The sequence below is a fragment of the Chrysemys picta genome, chromosome 2, assembly GCF_011386835.1.
Source record: "Chrysemys picta bellii isolate R12L10 chromosome 2, ASM1138683v2, whole genome shotgun sequence".
Lineage (NCBI taxonomy): Eukaryota > Metazoa > Chordata > Testudines > Emydidae > Chrysemys > Chrysemys picta.
This window is the reverse complement of record NC_088792.1, coordinates 46808121-46830586: the sequence shown is the minus strand read 5'-3', so window position 1 is coordinate 46830586 and position 22466 is coordinate 46808121. Positions and strand designations below refer to the sequence as shown.

At 37.5% G+C, this 22466-nt stretch overlaps 1 protein-coding gene across 11 annotated transcripts in view; it reads right to left on the bottom strand.

Moving 5' to 3' along the window:
* AKAP9 (A-kinase anchoring protein 9) overlaps positions 1-22466 on the bottom strand; it is a 205618-nt gene that overhangs the window by 103202 nt on the left and 79950 nt on the right. For 6 of the 11 annotated variants that reach the window (XM_005282392.3, XM_042857292.2, XM_042857293.2 and 3 more), the window contains exons 4-10: positions 19586-19639; positions 18973-19143; positions 15331-15486; positions 12960-13157; positions 9110-11560; positions 6789-7002; positions 1969-2048 (exon numbers count right to left, since the gene is read on the bottom strand). In XM_005282392.3, the coding sequence (XP_005282449.2) occupies positions 1969-2048; positions 6789-7002; positions 9110-11560; positions 12960-13157; positions 15331-15486; positions 18973-19143; positions 19586-19639 (3324 nt within the window). Of the gene's footprint in view, positions 1-1968; positions 2049-6788; positions 7003-9109; positions 11561-12959; positions 13158-15330; positions 15487-18972; positions 19144-19585; positions 19640-20322; positions 20411-22466 lie in introns of those variants that run through there. The other 5 variants (XM_008169446.4, XM_008169450.4, XM_065583058.1 and 2 more) reach the window with 5 other exon arrangements.

Here is a 22466-nt window from a genome sequence, read left to right as displayed (position 1 = left end):
ATTATGTGATTACTCTGCTAGAGCTAGCATACGGACTCAAAGTAAAGAAGGCAGGACTTTGGGGGTTTTTCTTATATTCAAAGTAAATATCTAGGTTGGACAGTTGCTTGTAAATTGCCCAGTTTTGGATGGCAGAAGATAATGTACGTACATCTTTGAATTTTTTTAATATCACAAGTTTGGTGATAAAGATAACTGTGTTGACATAACAGACTTCTGAAAGGCATTTGACTTAGTCTGTGTGACATTCTGATAAAAAAATTATCACGGACAAAAATCGATGCAGCCTATATTAAATAGATTAAAAACTGCTTAACTGACAAATAACAGAAAAGTAACTGTAAATGGGGAAATCATGATCTTGGGTATGTCTATAGTGGGGTCTTGCAGAAATCTGTTCTCAACCCAATGCTAGTCAACATCTTTAGATATGATTTGAAAGGAAATACACATCATTCCTGGTAAAATTTGCAGATGACATAAAAATTGGTGAAATGGTAAATAATGCTGGGAATAGGTCAGTTACAGAGGTTGACCTGCATTTCTTGGTCGGGCGGGCTCATTTGAACAACATGTGTTTTAACATAGCCAAATACAAGGTCATACATTTAGGAACAAAGAATGTGGGTCATATTTCTAAGATGAGGGACTATATCCTGGAAAACAGTAACTCTGTAAAGGAGACAGGAGTCATGGTTGATAATCCTCTGAACAGGGACTCCCAGTGCAATGCTCTAGCTACTATGCCTACAGTTTTTGGACATATAAGAAGTGGACTTCCAAGAAAGAGAAGGAAGGTGGTATTACCTAGGCATATAGCATTAGTAAGACCATTACTGGAATACTGTGCCCAGTTCTAGTTGTGAAAGTTACTAGTGACCCCCCTTAATCCGAGCAGTCGTTATGTCAGCCAGCGGCCATTAGGGGGAAGCAGACACCTTAAGGACACAGTAGCCTGAACTTTTCAACTGTTTTTCCTTCAAGGCCTTAAGGTAGTTGGAGCTGGTCCCAAGCCGGTTTTCACTGACCAGATAGGAAAAGCACGGGTCTGACCACCACCAATCAAGTGTTAACACTGCAAAGACCTTGGTCTGAATGTGTATAAAGGATCTGTAAAATGTGTGTAAGACAGAGTTTTTGTACTAAGGTGCAAAGCTCTCCTTTCTTCTGCAGAATAAAGCAACTCTTCCTTATCCCTGTCTGGCTGTTATTGGCTCTCAGCTAGGTGGACCCGATATTTCGGTAACATAGTGTCCACACTTCAAAAAGAGTTTTGAAAAATTGGAAAGATTTCAGAAGAGTTACAAGAATGACCTGAATTATGTAAAACATGCCTTATAGTGAAAGACTAAAGAATCTCAATGTATTTAGGTTATGTAAGAGAATGTTAAGAGGTGATTTAGCAACTATATAGGGAAGAGATTTCTGATAATAGAAGACTCTTTAATCTAGCAGAAAAAAAGCAAAACTGTTAACCATTGGAACAATATACCAAGGGACAAGGTGGATGCTCCATCATGAAGTCTTCAGATCAAGACTAAAAGATATGCTATAACTCAAACAGAAGTTATGGTCTTGATGCAGAAATTACTGGGTAAAGTACTCTGGCCTGTGTTTTGCAGGAAGTCAGACTAGTTAATCATAATGGTCCCTTCTGGCATTAAAATGTATGAATCTATGATTTTTGGCCATTTGCAGAGGTTTACAGAAAGGCAGCAAGATTTCAGAAGCACTATATACAGAACATTGTGGGGAAAAATACAGGAGCTGAGGAAATACATGAAGGAAAAAAAAATGTTCTGATTTCTCAGTCTCAAAGTGAAGGATTACTGGGAGAGGAAAAAGCTCTGATAAAAGTTTGTTAGGGGTGGTCAGAAGAACTAAGAAGAAATAATTATATTAATATATAAACAGTTCTTGATTTTCAAAATTCCTATGTAAAAAAGTGTTTCTTTGATAAAGTCTTACCTGTGTGAGCCTAAAGCATTCCTCAGACACTGCCTTGCTTAGCTTTTCTATAAGCATCACTGTAGATTTGCCTTCATCATCTATTAATACAGATTATTATTATTATTAACTTATTTATTGTAGCATGCATTAGATGCCACACACTTTTCAAACAGACAAGAAGGTTCACAATGTGGACAGACAGACAAAAAGACAGAAATTGGGGGAATGGGAAAGGAGATGTTGCTTACCTTGTAGAATAACTGCAGTTCTTCTAGATATTTGACCTTAGGTGGTTCACTTCAGGTGTGCATGGGCCCCATGAGCCCATGATGGAAGACTTTTGGTAGCGGTTCCTGTTTGGTCCACACATGCGCCCTAGCTAACCTCGTGCCCATTACTAAGGGCAGCGTCAGATGAACTACCCTCAGTTCCTTCTGTATTACAAAGTCTAATGGAAACAAGACTCCAAAAAAGAAGGGAAGGGGGGCAGGTAGCATAGCACCGACAAGACTAAAATCTCGAAGGACTCTAATTACTGTACAAGTATCCTCTCCTTCTTTGAGTAATTTCCCGATGGGGTGCGCCACTTCAAGTGACTCCTGAGCTGCATTCCTTAAAGGAGATGGGCACTGAGGAACCCAGTCTGAGGCTGTTGTAGAACTGCAGTACCAAAGGCAGTACCCGCCCTAGAGGCATGTATTAGGGTACAGTTTAGAGAAAGTGAGCACCGAAGACCATGTGGCAGCTTTGCAGATTTCTGCAATGCGTAATGTTAGGAGTAAGGCAATGGAAGTAGATTGCAATTTGGTGGAATGGGCATAGGAGGGAGCTGAACCTTAGCAGCCTCTTAACAAGCAAGTGTCCAGCTGAAAACCCACTTGAATAGTCTCTGGGTCAAAACGGGAGCCTCTTTAATTCTGTCCACATAAGAGAAAAATCATCTTGGGGAGACTCTAAAGTAGCGGTTTTCAAACTATTGGGCACACCTCCCTTGAGTGGGATGCAAGATGTGTACCTTTAAAAAAAAAAAATAGTTCTGGCTGTCAGCCCCAGGTGGCCAGGGCTTGTGCAGAAGAGACAGGACTTCTTGCCGCTGCAGATGTTTGTGAAATTTCTCTGAAAAAGGACAGGGAAGGAGCAGATGCATAGACATGAGCCCAATGTTATTACCACCAATACCATCTGTCGCAAGTAATCTGCTCCCATGAGGTACAAAAATAGGAGTGATCATCTCCAAAAGGAGGGGGGTGGTTGGGAGGCAGGATGATGCAACTGTAAATCCAGATAATGGGATTGTTCATGGCCCTCGATGAAGATACAGTATCAGAATGAATCCTTGGTTGACAAAGACGACTGTGCTGCGACAGTCATAATGGCTGATGTTTTTCCCTTCTGGAACCAAAGTTTTTCCTGGAAGGTTCTGAAGGTCTATGGTAAGCTGGAAAATGAGATCTTTGATCTGTCTGTGACCTGCTGAATCTCCTTTTATCTGCAAGTGTATAAATCCTTAGCGAGTGGAGAGTAGCTCTTAAATTCTTTAGGGAATGCAAGGACTTATCCATGGATTCACTGGATAGCTTAGAGGTTCCTGATGATTATAGCCAAGATGCATGTCACATGATAACTGCTGTAGAGATGGAGTGGGCTGCTGTTAACAGCCACAACAAGTGAAGCCTGAAAAGAAGTTCTTGCCAGGAGCTGACCTTCAGCAATGGTGGCCTGAATTGCTCTTAGTGTTCCTAAGGCAAATATTCAATAAAGTAATCAAACTTTGAATGATTTATGTGGTTGTATTTTGCAACAAGCAACTGGTAGTTGGCAATCCTGAATTGCTGGGGGTAGATGAGTAACACTTACAGCCCAAGAGGTCCAACAGTTTTTGTTCCTTGTCATGCAGGATGGTTTTGCCATGGTGTGGCCTATTATGCTCGTTCACTGCATCCACCACAAAGGAGATGGGTACCATGTGTGTGAACAGAAATTCTGAGCCACTAACGGGGACATAATTCTTTTTATCTATCCTCTTACAAGTTGGAGGTATTGTGGCCAGGCTTTGCCAAATCATCTTGGCCAGTTGAAGTGAAGTCTTATTTATGGGCACAGCTACCTGGATGGAAAAAGCAGTGTGTAGGATGTCCAAGAGTCTATGCTGGATCTCCTGTAGCCCTTCTGAGGGGATTTGAAGAGTGTCAGCATGAGGTCTTGAAACTGATTAGAGTCATTCACATGTGATCGGAGGCAGGGGGAAATGACTGCCTCGTCAGGAGAGGAGGAAAAGATATTTATTTGACCATCAGCAATTTTCTCATGCTTCTCAAAGGATTCTTCCTGCAGTAGAGAATGAGGTAAAGGAATGGGAGGGACAGGAATTGGTTACTTTTGATTTTCAGCATGGGGGTAGCTGGATGCTCTGGAAAAGTGCTGTTGAAAAGCAGCCATGGATTCCAGTATGGTCACTGAGGGAGGCAAGAAAGAAAGGCAAAAGATACCCAAGATAGGTCATACCAAGAAATATGTGAGATACTCGAGCCTGTTTGTGTCTTGGGATCTCCTCCGAATAGACTTCAGGGGAGGTTGGTCTAGGTTGGTAGTCAAATAAGCCTTGGACAGAGATATGAGGGTCAAAGCTGCTTTCATTCCCATAATGAATGGGGAATACAGACAATAGTGCAACTGCAGGTTGTCCGTCAATTCCAGTGGGTACCAGGGAACCAGTCGGTACCAGAGAGGAGTGAAGTACTGTGGTAGGTGAGACTGTGGTACCCAGAGTCTTCTCGGGTCTGTAAGCAAGGGGGATTCAGGTTCATTGGATACAAACAGGTCCCTAGAAAAGCTATATTCCTGCAGTACTGGGTGAATCTGTGTGGAAACCTGGCAGGGCTTGCTAATAGAATATAGTGGTACTGAGGATGATGCAGGGTGCAAGGATAACAGTTGACCAGATTGTATTGTCGATAGGATACGGTACACAGTGAGGAAGAAGTGGAGGCATTACTGTCTTCCTAGCTGTAGAATCTTTAGAGAACCTAGCATCTTGACTGTGCTTGGATGGTCCTGGGGCAGGCTTTAGCACTGATCAATGGGTACTGAAGGGCTTAGAAATACCCAAAGCCTTCCACATGGAGGGACCTTTGGTATCAGGAATGCTTGGAGCCTTGGCAGTACCCTTGCTTGGGACAAAAGGTCTCTGACACGACAGGGCTCTTAGCACCAACTTATTTTTGAGATTTAGAGCTCCTCTTGCTAGATGACTTGGTAGATAACTTGGTGCTTTCTCCCGCCAGTCTCTCCTGTGAAGGTCTTATGGGTCATCAAGCTGCAGAGGTCAACTATGGTCACTGGAAGACTGCTGTACCAGGGCAGGTGGTATCCAGCCCTGGGTCTGATGCAGGTCAGAGGAAGTGCTCCATCATGAGGAACCTCAGCTTTATTTCCCTGTTCTCTCTATATTTACTTTTGAACCCTGAGCAAATCTCATATGTAGAAGGAATGTGAGTGTCTAGAGCAAGGGTAGGCAACCTATGGCACATGTGCCAAAGGCGGCACGCAAACTGATTTTCAGTGGCACTCACACTGCCTGGGTCCTGGCTACTGGTTGGGGGGCTCTGCATTTTAATTTAATTTTAAATGAAGCTTCTTAAACATTCTGGGAAGGGTCCCAACAAGTGACACAATGTTTAAATCCAAAGGAACCAGGCATAACCTGAGGATTTAAGATTCCCTCAAAGAAGGAGAACCTCTGAGGAGAGAAACCCTTGAGGAGAGGTAAGTGAAAGGTATCAAAAATAAAATACTGAACTAAACTAGTAAAACTAAATACTATGTTAAAACTAAACTAAACTAAACTATTCCAAAGGGTAAGTTAGATAGAAGTAGCTTCACTAGACACTTTGTCTCAGGCCAATGCGGTTGAGAAGGAACTGAGGGCAGTTCATCAACAATGCCCTATATATCCTTGGTACAGGGCATGAGGATAGCAAGTGTGGATGTGTGAACTGAACAGGCACTGCTACCAAAAGTCTCCAAAGGTGCATGGGGCACATGGTTACCTGAAGAAGCTCACCCATAGGGACATTACTCAAAGAAGAACATATACTTTTTTCTTAAGATACATGTCAACTAGATTTAGTCAGCATGACAAAAATGGGTCCTTAAGAGGGACTTAAATATGGCGTGGTATATCAATAAGTTCAGGAAGTTGATACTATAGAGGGGGAAACATGTCAGAAGGCACAGAAGTGATTGACAAATGAGCAGTCAATGGAGGAGCCATGGGGCGGATAGCAACATGAAGTGAGACACACACAGATAAGAAGGGAGGGGCAGAGTTATGCAGCTTTGAAGGTGGTGATAAACAAGCTTGAATAGTGGATAAGGAGCCAGTGGAGGGATTCAAGGAGGGGAATGACATAATCAAGACAAAAGGACAAAGAAGTAATTATGTTACTACATTTAACTAGTATGATTTCAATACGGAATACAAAAACATTTTTTAATGTAACCCTCTAAAATGATTGCCCTAACAAAAATAGCAAAAAATAAATTTGAATACAATCATCTATTAATAAATCTAATCATAATAAAAGTGATAGCTTACATAAGATTTTTCAAAATTATGTTGAATAATACACACTGTGTACTACATAATGGGCTTCTTGTAACTTTACAATAATTTGAGTTAAAACATTTAAATATAAAAAAGGAAATATTGGATAGAAGAAACTATTTTGTTAGACAACTGAAGAAAATTTTTTCTCCAACTTTTCTGGTCACATGCTCTCTTTTAAAGAAATATTTTTTCACAGAGAATTTCTCTCCTATCATTTTCAACAAAATACCTGCTTGTTGACCTTTCAAGGTCTGGAGCTCCAGTTGATGCATTTTCTTAAGCTCATTCATCTCTTGTGTATGACTGCAGATGAGCTCCTCTTTAAGGCTGCAGAGTGCATTCTCTTTTTCAGCTTTCAAGTACTCACGGACCTGGTCTACATGAGCTGAATAAACCAGAGAGAGACAAATGCGCTGGGCCTCCATCTGTAGCCGTAAATCAGCCTTTGAATGGAAATACATATATTGCAAAGGTTAAAAATAAGGAAGCAAGAAAGTCCAAATTTTCTGTATTTCATTACAGTTGCTAATTTCATACAATAATAATTTTAAACATGTCCACCTGACACCTAAACATAATATTAACATTTAAACATTTGTTAACTATTATCTAGTTTTTATTTGCAGTCATAAACCAAATCTGTACAATTAAGAGATTTCCTAAGTTCAAAATATATCTGCACATTCTTGCTCTAGTGATTCAGTAATGTAAAACATACTTACAAACCATATTTTCCTTTGAAAATCACTATTACTTAGTGAACTGATATCAAGTTCAATAGGCATGTGCCAGGGACTACGATGGCTGCATGACAGTTTTCAAGAAAATTTTCAGGGGAATGACAAGTCAGTTATGTAGTCTGGAGAGAAGCTTGACTTGGAGTAGAAACACAGTCCCAAATTTATTCAGTGAGTGGATTAAAGGGCTGAGTTCTTAGTTTAAAAGCTCAGCTGACCCTTCACAAAGGAAGTGAATACCAGATCATGCTGTGTGCTTGACTGGAAAGGCAAGAAATAGCATCAAATCTCAAGCCAGTGAGATAGACAGGGACCTGTTTATCATTTACATATCAAATTATATTTTGTAAATGTTGATATTTTGGTAATTTTTCTTGTTATTTCAAACTTTGTTTTATTTTTCTTCTCTATTTTTCTACATTAGCACACAGTGCACTGAATTTAGCAATGGACTCTATGGCCCAGATCTTTGGCTAAGGCTAAGAAGCATACATCATAACTGAGGAAGGACAAGTGAAAAGTTAGCCTGATATCCACTTTGTTAACACTAGTCATGTGGACTCTTAACAGTAAACTGTTTTAAAACTGTCAAGAAATACATACGATCACCTAAAAAAAACCTGGTCAAGGACAAAGTCTAAGGTATTGGTGCCTATGAAAAACCTAACTTTTGCTACAATATTTATTGAATCACTGCGTGTAGATTTAAGGCCAGATTTTTGATGCCTATCTCTGTTTAAATATACCTCTACCTCAATATAACGCTGTCCTCGGGAGCCAAAAAACCTTACCGTGTTATAGGTGAAACCGCGTTATATTGAACTTGCTTTGATCCACCGGAGTGCGCAGCCCCATCCCCCCGGAGCACCGCTTTACCGCGTTATATCCGAATTTGTGTTATATCGGGTCGCGTTATATCGAGGTAGCGGTGTATTAGTAAAATATCTAACTATCTGTTTGCACCCACAAGCAAGTAGAGATAATACTATTTGTATTTGTACCTGCAATTCAGCATGGATACAAAAATGCAGGCATAATTGCACCTCCAAAAACAGAGGTTAGGTGGAGGCCCAACTGGCTTTTAAGATCTTCTGATATTAAAATATAATATTAAATATAAAAATATATTCACCTTCCATTTCTCCACTTCCTATCCAGAAAAATTAAATTGAGAGAACATTAATGTAGTGGCAGTGGGTTGCTAAAGGGTCTACATTTTGTTTTGCAAGTTTAATCAAACATAATTAGTAAGAAAGTATAGTGAATTGTCTGCATTCCTTCCTATTTTTTGTCTGAGTGGGTATACTGAAGAGCTGGAGAACTAAAAAAAGGTACAAGTGTCTTGGAAAAAATAATCAACTCTTTCCTGACCTCTCCAACAAAAATCTAGAATCATTAAAACTTTTACTTTCTTTGAGTAAGATAGGATGTTACAACTGTATTGAAGACAAAATGCAATAATTAGGTTTTGCTTCATAATATTTTAACTGATGGCAAAGAATTTACCAAACTGAAAGTTTAATTTTAGTTTAATATTTTTGCTGCTTTCACTAAATTGAATATTTTATTTTTTTTGATCTATTCATACATCCATTAAAAAGGAACCCCTTCACACACTCCTTGAGAATTCTTAAACATACAGCTATGAAACAGATCACTCCTATGACCCCCCCTTTAACCACTAATCAACATATCCACAACAAACAAAAGCCCAGAAGCAAAAGGCATATTTAAGATAAACATTAACTTTCATTATTTTGCACAGATGTACTCCTGATAACTTTCTTTACCATACAGATTTCTATAAACATACCTGTTCAGATTTTAATATATCCAGTTGCTGTTGAAGCTGATCATTTTCATGCTGTGTAATGACCAGTAGTGATGTTTCTCCTGCTAGTCTGTCAGTCATCTGGTGCAGATGATCCAACAATGATTGCTGCTCTGGATTCAACATTTGCTGAATTTCCTTCTCTGTTACATGATGATCTGAATCTTTACATAAACTCAGATTATCTTCTCTTCCTTTTATTTCCTCACCAAGTTCATTGCTGGGATCAAATATTATATTTCTAGTTTCAGACACTGGGATAGCATCTGCTTGAGCTTTTTCTTTAGAGTATTTTGTCTTCTGTTCAAAAATGTTAACATTTTCAGTCTGATTGTGGCTAATTATGACTTCAAGTTCTTTACATCTTGCTAAAACTTGTTCTTTCTCTTGTTTTAAAGATTTAACTTCTTCACTTAATTGACAAATTTCACTATGTTTTAACTTTAATTGTTCAGAAAGATCAGCAAGTCTCAAGGACAGTTCCACTTTTTCACGCTGGGCTACCTCAAGCTTTTCCATAAGTTCTGTAGTGTCTTTCTCAACAACTTCTCCAACTTCAAAAGTTTCTGCTCTGCATATTTTGTCTTCTTTAGAGCCTTCAAAGACTGAACTTTTTGTTTTCAATACAACCAATTCATAGCTTTGTAAATGCTGAAGCTCTTCAGTCAGAACCTTAAGCTTGGTTTTATATTCAGCTTCCTCTTTGTTTTTGCTCTCTTCTAAATCAGCTTTTATTTTTAGAAGACAAGCATATTCTTCCTGCAGCTCTTGATAACTAGCTTCAAAATTTTTCTCAGCAAATGAAAAAGTATTCTTTTGCCTCTCAATTTCTGTTTTGAGTTCAATGTCTTGTTTTATAAGCTGCTCATTTTCAGCCATTAGCTTTTCTATTCTTTTTTGCATGTCAAGGTCTTCTGACTTAGAATTAACACTGTCTGTGAAAATCAAATTTTCTTCTGAACTTACCAAAATATGTTTTAATTTCTCCTCTAAAGCTCTATTTTCATCTTTAAGAAGGTTATTTTGTGTCTCAAGCTCTGTACATTTTTCTTGAAGGCTAACTTCTTTCTCTTTCATTTGTTTCTCCAACAATTCAGTTTTAAGTCGCAACTCTTGAACTTCTTGTTCAAGTGTACCCTTTTCTTTTTCTTCTTGCCTAAGAATATCAATCTCCTTTTGGAGTTCCTGTATTTGAAGAGTCATTTCTTCTGATTTAGAATTTACAACAGACTGCTGCAAATCTTTCAGCTTTGAAATCTCCAATAACAGCTGACTTTGCTTTGTTATTAAGTTGTCCTTTTCAAACTGCATGGCTTCTATCTTTTGACTCATTTCATTTTGTGCTTCTTCTAATTCCTGTTTATAGTGTGTGGCCAAGTTATCTTTAAGAATTTCAATGCTTATTCTGTGCTCTTGTTGTAAGTCTTCTCTAAGTTTGGACAGTTCTTCTTCATGACTAAACAGAAGCTGTGTCCTCAGTCTCTCTAATTCAGCTTCTTGAGATTCAGCCATTCTGTCCAAAACTTCATCCTTCTCTCTTTCTAGCATTTCAAGTTTTATTTTATAATTTGTGACTTCTGCCTCATGTTTTAATTCTAACTCTTTCCTGAGCTCAGATGCAGAAGCAAGCTGAGCTTTCAGATCTTCAATCATAACCTGGTATTTATCGGCTTCATTTAATCTGCATTCTTTGTCCATTATGGTTTGCTTGGCTCTCTGAATCTGCTCTCTTGAAAAGGTCAATTCTTGAAAAAGATCTTCAATTTGTGTTTGTTGAAGAGACTTTTCTGCTGAAATTTCTTCCAGTTGTTTTGACAAATCTTGCTTTATTTTTTCCTTCTGATAATTAGCATCTTGCAATTTCATATTCAATTCATTAATTGCAATATTCATTAAATGTACTTGATCTTCATTAATATTATCACTTGAACATGGATTTAAAGTTTTCTCCAGCTCTATTTTTTGTTGGGCAAGAAGTTCTTCAATTTCTAATGCATGTTGCTTAATTAACTCTTGCTTCATTTGTACAATCTGCTGCCCGTACATCTCATCTAATTCTGCCTGAAGTTCTGCCAGTCTCCTTTGTGTTTCTAATTCCATTCTTTGTACAATGTCAGTTTCAAATTGGCTGTCTTTATGGCATCGCTTCTGTAATTCTTCCACAGTACCCATTAACTGTTTTATTTCATCAGAACATTGTCTTTCTTTTTGTTTGCAGTTAGCCAGTTGTAGTTTCACATTATTTGCCTCTTGATTCTTTTGTACAATCTGTTCTTTTAATTCCTCAAGTGATTTATTGGCATCTGATAATTTTTCCTTCAACTGAAATGCATTTTTTTCTTCTTCTATTATTTTTGCTTTCAGCTCTCCAATTAGTGCTTCTTTTTCTTGTAGTTTTTTATTAGAATCTTCTCTTTCATTTTTGTGTTTCTCCTTTAAAAAGCAAAAATATGCCATATTTTAACTTTTGACATCTCAATATTTGAATGTTTTTAACCTTTGAATATTATACTTACAATTTCTTCTTTAAAACATCATGTTACACTGTAAGCATTTCTAAAATTAGATCTAAACCATTTGCTACTCAATTTCAATAATTTTCTCTGCATTGGGAATAAATTATGGTTCAAGATCACTTTATTTTTTCCAGTGCTGCACTTGCATTTCAAAAATGTTTGGCTTAGTTAGTTGAAAGCAGTTTCCTATACAAACTAATTTTCTTCAGAAATTAGAAGTTATAAAGAGAAATATACACAAGAACAACATTTACAATGTGGGGGAATGTTTGACTTTGAGAACCACTATTAGGGGCTGATTCACCAAACACTGAAGTCAATGGAAGGTTTTTTCATTGATTTTAGTGGGCACCATATCAGTATGCACCAAGGGTCCATTAATTTTCATACTGTATACACTATGTCATTTGAAAACACCACTGAATACAAGTAGATATATCAATAGGCCCAAATATGCACTCTTTTAGTGGATGTATTTCAAATATATGTAGAACAGTCAAGGGGTTTTGGCTGGTGCTTCTTTAAAGGGCATTCAATTTTGTGGAGTGATTTGAGATGTCTTCCATGAAGGACACTAAATAAACACAAAAGATATATCATAAAGCATAAAAATACATCTTGTTTAAGACAAGAGAGTTATTCAAACAACTGTTTTTATATTTTCTTTCAAAGTTACTGGCATTTAACATAAGCATTCTAATTCCAGTTCTACCTTTCTCATTCACTTGTTATAAGTATTTCTGCTGTAATCATAAGTTTATTTGGACATTTTCTTCTAGAGTCTAAAATCAAGACCCAAGCAATTCAGCTAATACTTACTTCTAAACTTGCATACAATATACATTTAATATAATAAACGTAACAGTCTTTGTCTTAAAGAGACAAGAAGTTACCTTTATAAAATAAATATAGGAAGCCAATATTGTCACCGCCTCTAATGAGGAGTTGCACACACATATTTGGTGTTATCTTTATAATTAACTTCAAATGAACTGTAATTAGGAAAACAACATCAAGTCAAGTTTCAGAGTGGTAGCCGTGTTAGTCTGTATCAGCAAAAAGAACGAGGAGTACTTGTGGCACCTTATAGACTAACAAATTTATTTGAACATAAGCTTTCGTGGGCTAAAACCCACTTCATCGGATGCAGAAGCAGTACAGCAAAGTAAGTATAGCAGATGCAGCTGATGAAGTGGGTTTTAGCTCACAAAAGCTTATGCTCAAATAAATTTGTTAGTCTCTAAGGTGCCACAAGTACTCCTGTTCTTTTAACATCAAGTCAATAGTAACAGGTATCAGTCTAGTAAGAAACCTACCATTTCATAGACACTGATTCTGTCTTGCAGAAGTGTAATTTGTACTTCAAATTCTTTATTCTTTTTTTGGTAATTCTTCAGTAGATATTCTTGTTCTTCTAGCTGTTGCTGATGTGTAAGGATCTGTTGTTTGGCTTGCAATAAATCTGCAGCTGTACTACTATGGCTGGTATTCCTTAAGGCTTCACTTGCCTGTAACTTACACATAGAAAAAACATAGGCAGGTCAGAGTTTTCTAAACCAGCAATCCTCCCATTTGCTCAGTTTATCTATAAGCAGGGAAAGACTGTTTGAAATTTGTTTGTCTTCTCTTTTAGTAGCAATGGGATGGTGTTCATCATGTTGGAATAGCCAGCAAATTATTTTTTCATGCTCAGTATTACACTGCTGCTGCTTCCCCCCCCCCAGTCATCAGGGGAGAGATCTTGAACAACTGCTGGGGATGCAACACAAGGCCCAGAAAGGATGGGCAATGCCAGTATACTTGTGTGGAAAAGGGATGGCTGCCCCTCCATCTCAAGTCGACTGCCTTCCCATTGGCTGGGGATGAGTGATCTGGCTAGCTGATTGGCTCTTGTGTGCCCTCTCACCCATATTTATACTCTCCTGGGCTTTTCAACAGCCTCTTGTTCCTGTTAGTTGCCCTGCCCTCCCCCCTTCTCTTAGTTGTAGTGTAGGAGTTGTGTTTTTTAGGATGTTGCATGTGTCACTGATCACCTGTTTTGGGATCGTGAAGGAATTTTTTCAATTGGATCAAATTAGCCTATGTCTAGTGGGTTTTTTTCACTTTCCCTGCAGCATCATGGAGGCACAGTTGGGTTGTATGCAATAGACTTTAAAGTTTAATATTAGGAAAGGAATGACTGTTTAGCTTGTCACAACATGTGGCTAGTGCAAATAAGGTTAAAAGGGCCAGCTCCCACAGGTAAATGAAATCCAGGATTTCATTGGTAGACCTTGGGCCTATAGGAGAAGGGGAGACCTGAAAGATTTTCAGATTGAGGTTCCCTCTTGGTAATCTCTGCCCTCTTCACTCAGGGGGATACAGAGAGGATTTAAAAGCAAACTGAATCCTAAGGGTAGGCGTGAACTACTGGTTATATCAGGGGTCGGCAATCTTTCAGAAGTGGCGTGCCGAGTCTTCATTTATTCACTCTAAGTTAAGGTTTCGCGTGCCAGTAATACATTTTAACGTTTTTAGAAGATCTCTTTCTAGAAGTCTATAATATATAACTAAACTATTGTTGTATGTAAAGTAAATCAAGTTTTTAAATGTTTAAGAAGCTTCATTTAAAATTAAATTAAAAGGCAGAGAACCCCCAGACCGGTGGCCAGGACCCGGGCAGTGTGAGTGCCACTAAAAATCAGCTCACATGCCGCCTTCGGCACGCGTGCCATAGGTTGCCTACTCCTGGGTTATATGGTGGGAATCCTGTAACTCTGCGTTGCAACCAATTAAACCCCTGGTATATGAGAGTGGTGGGTAGGCATAAAATGCCTCTTCACTGTGTAAAATTAATACCATTGTGGCCTGCTACTTAAATCCATCCCATATATCCGTTGTTCATTTGCGGGCATATCTCAAAATATGTTTTATGGCCAACTAGCACAGGGCAGCAGTATATTAGGAAGTCACTTTGAAGTGATAATATGCCTTGCACCTGCAATTGTTAATTCTCATAAATCAGTATGTGAAATACTGTAGATTCACAATGTCATGCTCGAAGCTTGTGGAAGTTACCTTTGAGTGTTCAACAGCTCAAAATACTAAAACATTTAACTGCAGCACAAATCAATAATGATGAAGCCTCCATGGTTACCATTATACTCAATCATCAGTTCCTTTTTGAACAAACAAATATAAAAATATGTAACAAAAAGGAACAATGGAATAATCTTCAACCCCAGCAGAGAAAGTAGGGGTGTGACTAAGCCTCTAATAAGACTCTAGGGTGAAAACCTGAATCCAATGAAGTCAATGGGAGTTTTGCCATTGATTTCAAAGATGCCAGGATTTTACCCCTAATCTTTTGAGAACAGTTAGTACAGGTAAGTTTTCCTTTCTACAGTGGTTGCCATTAGAAAGCCAGTATTTACCAACAGTTACTATCGTGCAATAGAAGTGAAACCACATTATTTCCTATTGTATTATAGGAAATGAGTGCAATATTCCAGATACTACAATGTGGTAACTGTTGGCAAATACTCTTTTAATCACTGTAGATCCCTACTCTTGGGTCCAAATTTTCAAAAGTTTACATGAAAGAACACTGATTTTGTTTCTAAAGGAAGTAATACTTCATGGATTTTGTTATCCAAATTGACCCTCTTTCATCAAACCTGATGAAATATTGTTAGCAATAAAACTTACATGCTGAAACTGAATTTGCAGTTTCTGGCTTTGTTCAGTAAGCTCTAAAAATTCCCTCAGTGTTTCATCCTTTTCTTTCCGTGCTTGCTGTAGATTAGTAGTAAGCTGTGTGATAATATCATCTCTTTGTTTGATAGCAGCCTCAAATTCTTGAAGCTATGGAAGGTTAAGTTAGTGCAATCAGTGCAAGTCAAAATATGTACAAAAATATAATAAACTATTCTCATAAAATGGGAGTAAAAAAGTAAAATGTATTGAATGCATAACATCTCTACTCAGAAGTGCTTAAAACACCTACGGTAGCATTAATATGTTAGCAATAACTTTTATACCATAAGTATTTAAAACTATTCAGACACTGGATATTGCTTTCTTCCTTAAGCAATTTTGACACAATTTCCCCAACCCCCCATAAGATACTTAACTGAAGAATGTAATCTGGACTTTATATTGATAAGGTAATGCATCTTGATTAAATTTATCAGAGTTAGACTCTGAAACTACGTTAAACCAGAAGTTCTCTAAAACATTCTTTGACATCAGTATGGAACGTGCAATAAATTGGGACTTCATGAGCTAATGAGGAAATCAGATTAAACATTCTAGACTGATACATGGTATATAGCAGTGAGAGGCTTAGATGGACACTTGTAATAAAGAAAGGAAAAAGGACAAAAGTACTGTTGATGGAAATAAATTCCTTCAGAAGTGTTATATGTACCTTTCAGCAGCATAGAATCATAGAATATCAGGGTTGGAAGGGACCTCAGGAGGTCATCTAGTCCAATCCCCTGCTCAAAGGAGGACCAATCCCCAACTAAATCATCCCAGCCAGGGCTTTGCCATATATTTTATTAAATTCTGTAAACCATGAATTGTACACTATTATTAACTGCCATTAATTTTCTTTAAAAAAAATAAATTTCTTGCGGTTTACTTGAAAATTACTTAATTTATTTAAAAACTCTTCTTTCTACAGCCAGCAGAAGTGTTAAAATGTACATAATCTGTCAGTCAATGTACATGTTCTTAAATCATTAACCTGCTCATATATTATACTGTTAATTTAATTTTCTATGCTCTTCTAAAGAATAAAAAGCACCTACAGGTCATACAGGGAGATGTTCACTTCAATGGCTTTGCAGCCACTTAAGTCAATGGTAAAGTGGGCACAGCACCTACCAGTTGTATGAAAACCAGAGCACCAGTAGCAGCCATTTTGTTTTCTAGGTTGACTGAATTTTAAAATTATTTTTACAAAGAAAATCGAAATGAAGTGTTAGTTTCTGGCTTTTCATTAAACTTAGAAAACTAACATCAGAAAGTCAATGGAAGTGTCTACATGGAACACTTTTCTTATAATGCTAGACATTCACCTGTGTGCACTGAAGGAAAAGTTTAGTACTACCACATGATGCTTTTGTATTGTTCTCAAATGTTTTAGCTGAGGTTAATTCATAGTTTAAAAGGCATATTATTCAGTACTGATAGGAAAGCAAGTGGTTTTTTTTAAACACACAGACCTACTCTCTATGAGCAGTTTGAGAGAACTGAATTCTGTTCATATCATCCTTGATTGCTTTGAAAAAAATAATCTGCTGAATCTACTAAGGGCCTGATCTTGCAAAGTGCTAAGTGCCCTCAAATCCCATTTTGATAGATCAAGTCCTAAAACAGTTGTTTGTTTTTACACCTTCACTTTCCTGGATGATGCAATTGCTGGACAACCATCTTAATACATAAACAGGTATAAATTGGGCAGTTATATATGCCAAGCCCTTGTACATACATAGGATCCTACCAAATTCACGGCCATGAAAAACATGTCACGGACGGTGAAATCTGGTCTCTTCCCATGAAATCTGGTCTTTTGTGTACTTTTATCCTATACTATAGGGATTTCACAGGGGAGACCAGTGTTTCTCAAATTGGGGATCCTGACCCAAAAGGCAGTTGCAGAGGGGTTGTGGTATTGCCACCCTTACTTCTGCATTGTCTTCAGAGCTGGGTGGCTAGACAGTGGCGGCTGTTGGCCGCATGCCCAGCTCTGAAGACAGCTGCCTGCCAGCAACAGCAGAGAAGTAATGGTGGCAATACCATACCATGCCACCCTTACTTCTGCGATGTGCCTTCAGAGCTGGATGGCCGGAGAGTGGCGGCTGCTGACTGAGGGCCCAGCTCTGCAGGCAGCAGCACAGAAGTAACGGTGACAATACCATACCATGCCATTCTTACTTCTGCGCTACTGCTTACAGCCGCTCTTCCTGGGCTCCTGACCAGCAGTCGCCGCTTTCCAGCTGCCCAGCTCTGAAGGCAGCACCGCCATCAGAAGCAGTGCAGAAGTAAGGGTTGACGTACTGCAACCCCACCATAATAACTTTGTGATCCCTCCACAACTCCTTTTTGGGTCAGGATCCTTACAATTACAACACTCTAAAATTTCACGTTTAAATAGCTGAAAACACGAAATTTACAATTTTAAAAATCCTGTGACATGAAATTGACCAAAATGGATCGTGAATTTGGTAGGCCCCTATATTTAAAATTATATATGTTCACTATCTTTTCTTTCACTGAAAAGCACAGTGTTGGCAGCAACTAAACAGAAGAAATTATAACTCTTGTAAAATTCATCAAGCACAAATGGTACAAGATACAGTAAATAGGAACTAAGCATGAATTAAAATGTATCAGTACCATGGAAGATAAGTGGTCTTTCAAATCATTCATATGCACTGAAAGAGAAAACAGTGATAACCTATCCCTTTTTTTATTTATAGGGAATGCTACTTAGAAGGATATCCAGAAAATTATAAATCCCTTTTCATAGATTTGCTAAAATAAAAGGAAATCTTTCAAAAAAACAAACAAAAAAATCCCACAGGGATGAATACAATTAAGACTACTTAGTTTAAAACATGTTTTGTAAACCATGATCCAACAACAAAATTCTATCTACAGTAGAAACTTATAAAACAAAGGAAAACCTATGAACACACGTTCAGTATACAAATCAACAAAAGGTCAAAGAAAAGAGAGACAAATGTGAAATGAAATACAGACCATGAAAAATAAAACTATGCCTTAAATTTCACCAATGGTCCAAATTCAGTGTGATGTAAGCTAACAAATACCTAACAACTTTAATAGGAGTACCACCTGCTTACATCAGGGCTTGTATGCCTGTCTGCAAACGCTGACAGACAAATGACCTCCTGGTTAAGTAGCTACCTCAGGAATCTCACTTCTTTGGTAGGTGGAACTTGATACTCTGCTTGGTCTCTGAGGAGCAAGGGAAAAAGAACTGTGTACTGCCATTGGATAATTAATGAGGAAGAATTAGAGCTTGTCTTGAGGAAGCCCATGTATCCACTCTTCCAACCATAAGGCGAGCACTGCAACAGCTAAGCACCGAGTGAAAATGTTGGCCAGAGAATAAAAAGAAAGGTGAAACACACTGGAACTTCCTTTCAAGTAAAGAGGATACGTGCTGATGAAACCTCATTCTCTTTGGAACTAAACAAAATTCTGTATTCCACACTCTCTGACTGGCTCTCTTTAACCAAAAACACTTCCAGGTGACACTCAGCATTTTTGTGTGTAACCAAGTAGCAAACAGAAAGCAACATAAGGTAATTATACCTGTTGCAATCCTTCTGTACCATATGCTGCCCTCATTTCTTCTAGTTCTCTGTTTAGCTCTTCAATCTCTTGTTGTTTCCCAGCCAATTCATTCTCCATCATCTGTAGCTGTGTCTGAGAGTGCTGCATTTCATGCTCAGAATAAGTCTCTCCAACTCCAAATTCTTCTTCCTAAATCAATCCAAGTTCCTTAACAACCCAACACTTATATGTTTTCTCAAGGTGAGCAGAGTCAAATTTTGAATTCTCTATCAAACACCACATTAGAACATTAAAATATAACATAGCATTTAGGAGCTTATTGCCATGGTAACCTGCCTTGTTGGCATAATTTACACCTTAAGAGCACTGACATACAGTACTTCTGTGAATTCTGTATTAAAAGGCTAAGCTTTATACTAGGAGTATTTTTTGTTTTCCCTAAAGTTTAAAAGAGGCAACATTATACATATTAAGATGTCATGAAACAACAACAAAGCTAGATAACATTGCATACCACAGAATTTTTGTTAGTAAGCCAGGTAGTTTTGTTCAACCAGAATATTACTATACAAATTGCATAAGGTTTTTAGTACCCAACATTAGTAATAGGATTTAATTTGTAATACTATACCCTGATTAAGTCTGCTGGTATAGCTGTTCTTGTCACAAAACTGCAACCATTTACCTGTATAAAGACAATTTCTAGACATATTATAATTTAAGATGCAGCTTAAATTCTAGCTTCCTTTCATTTGAGATGTATCTGATTATTTTTGTAGACAAAACCTTGTGAGCAGAGAACAATCACTTCATTTGAAATGCACACAGTTAGTATATACTGTTCCAGAATCTGATTGTTTTGCACAATTCAGATATACCTAATTGTATCAAAAGTAGCAAGGGTTATTGTTTTGTAATTTAGAGCCTCTCATATTAAGTAAACCTGGGCTGATGTCTTTAGGATATAAACTGCATTAGAATTCTTATAAACAAAGAAAACAAGGAAATTCAGATTTAAAGCTTCACATTTTAAATGTTATAATATTAAAAATCAGTAACAGAACATACAATATGAGCAGACTGAACAAATAATACATTTTAAACACAAAATATTTTGAGTACACACATTTAAAAATGGTGACGAGAGAAGCTCAGTAAAGAGTACCTTAAATTACTAAACTCCTCTCCTCATCCATTTTTTGTAAGGTGTGCACTTCATAATTTGCTATTACTAATCACTCTCCCCTGGAATCAGAGTTATTATATCGTATTCTTGTAATCTGAAATAATTTCTTACACTGAAAAATGTACAAGACACTTTGGATTTAAAATAAAATATCTGAAAATTATTTCTTCCCTTTCACTTACCTGCTGCTGTCACACGGTGCAGCGTCCATGAGAATTTTGACTCTAGAGACCACATAAGCCAATAATAAAGAGACTCCAAAATTGTAAGTGCATCCCAAAAACAATACTTACAGATCAACAAGAAAATTGTAAGAAACAAACACAAAAATACACAGGGCTTTTACTCAGCAGGTCCTTTGACCCATGTGTAAAATGGTGTAACAAAAAACTGCCACATTCCTCTCAGAGCTCCTCTCCACATAAGAATCTGAAGTAGGAGTGAGGATTTTGGAGAAGGGGAGCTACTGTATATTTATAGAATTTCAGTTCCACCCAACATTATCACTGTAGCATTTAAGTAAAAAAAAGTATAAAATCAGCGTTTTAAGTAAAAAAACAGTATGGAAATCTGCTTAGGAATTGTCTAGGCAGGGCAGGGCTTAATTACAATATGAAGGCATCATGTCTGTGCAAACCCTAAAGTCTAACATCAAAATGCACTGGCATGCAAGGGATCAAAGTCTGACCCCCAAGTTTGATTAAAGCAGTAGGGTATCAAAAAGAACAATGCCTCACTCCTGAATGACATTTTGGTAGAGACACAGAGGGTTGCTGACTCACTTTGGGGGGAGTCAAGTCCAGACCTCCTCTACAATAAGTAAGGTCACCAAAACATAGTCTAAGTTTGAGAGGGAATGAATACTGTAAAATACTGTAAAAATCAGGGGATGCCAATAAACTCCAATAAACTCCTCTGCCCCACATACTCTTTAACTCTGCAGGGCAACTGACTGCCACTACATTCACCCAGCATTTGCACTGTAGCTACTAACATGAGGCCTTAGAACAGATTTGGGCTTCTGGTCCCATCACAATAATAACAGATTAGTAGGAACAAAACATGAATGTAAACAAACAAAATGCTACTTTTCTTTTTCCTTTATGTACTCCAATTTCTATTGGCTCTTAAATTGATAAATAAAAACACTGACTACCGAAGAGTTATACGCCACATCTGTTGGATGCCCACAGTGGTCCTCTGGTGTTGTGTATAATCTCTGTACTTCTCCCATCTAATTCTCTGTGGAATCTATTATACTTTTTCTCTTTTGGCATGGTGCAAGGTGAAACCTAACAACGTTTTTAATACATTTCATTTGGTATTCCGAAGTGTAGACTGAGCACAATGGAGAGATCTGGGGGTGCCAAACAGGTATATTTTAGACATGGAAAAGTATTGCCTGTAGGAAAGCTGGCAGACGATTACAGGAATGTGCAAACACTGATTTTGAAATATCTTGTTTTAAAATAGATTATAAATTTGTAATTTTGAAGTCCACAATCCTGCAAACGATTCAATGCTTGTGGACCTCTGTGCAAAGCTCATTGATTTTAATGGGTTTCCATGTGGGCATACTGGGTTGCCTATACAGAGCTCCCTACAACACTGGCATCTAAGTCCATATATATCATTGATCATTGATTTGAAATCTTACAATTTAATTTCTACTTTTAAAATTTTGCAATGCACCTTTAAGGCTGAAATGTTCTTAAATCACACTGGTGTGCCTACGTACTGCAGCATATAATACATGAAATCATCCATCTTTGGAGATCCTGGAAATATTGAGTAACAAGAGCACAGTTTTTAATCTTAGTTCTGAATTTTCCTGTTTTCATTATTATCTTAATATTTTCACAAGAAATATTCCCCAAACATAAAATCTCTTTTAAAATGTTTATAATCTATCGTGTAAAGGCAAACGTGCTTTAATTTATACTTTATTTTATATTGTTTAAGCAAAAGCAGACTTAAATATCACAAAACTAACCAAGCAGCACTGAATATAGTGAATCATGACTACTGCCACCAGGGGTCAGCACAATTTTTTTGAGCCATTGCACTTTAATGTACAGTATAGCTATCACTGTCAAGCTCCATAAAGATGATTTTAGATCCTATAGACCTCGGAATCCCTGACATGCTACCACCCAAACTGCAGCATCAATCTTCTATATGGAGCTATTTCAATGCTATTAGAAAGATTTGTTTAGAAATTAAAAAATTACTTTCCAATATAAATTATCAAGTTTACATGTCAAAGCATTGGCAGTGTAGGACAAATTTTAATATATAAAAGAATAGCATATTATTGACTGACAGA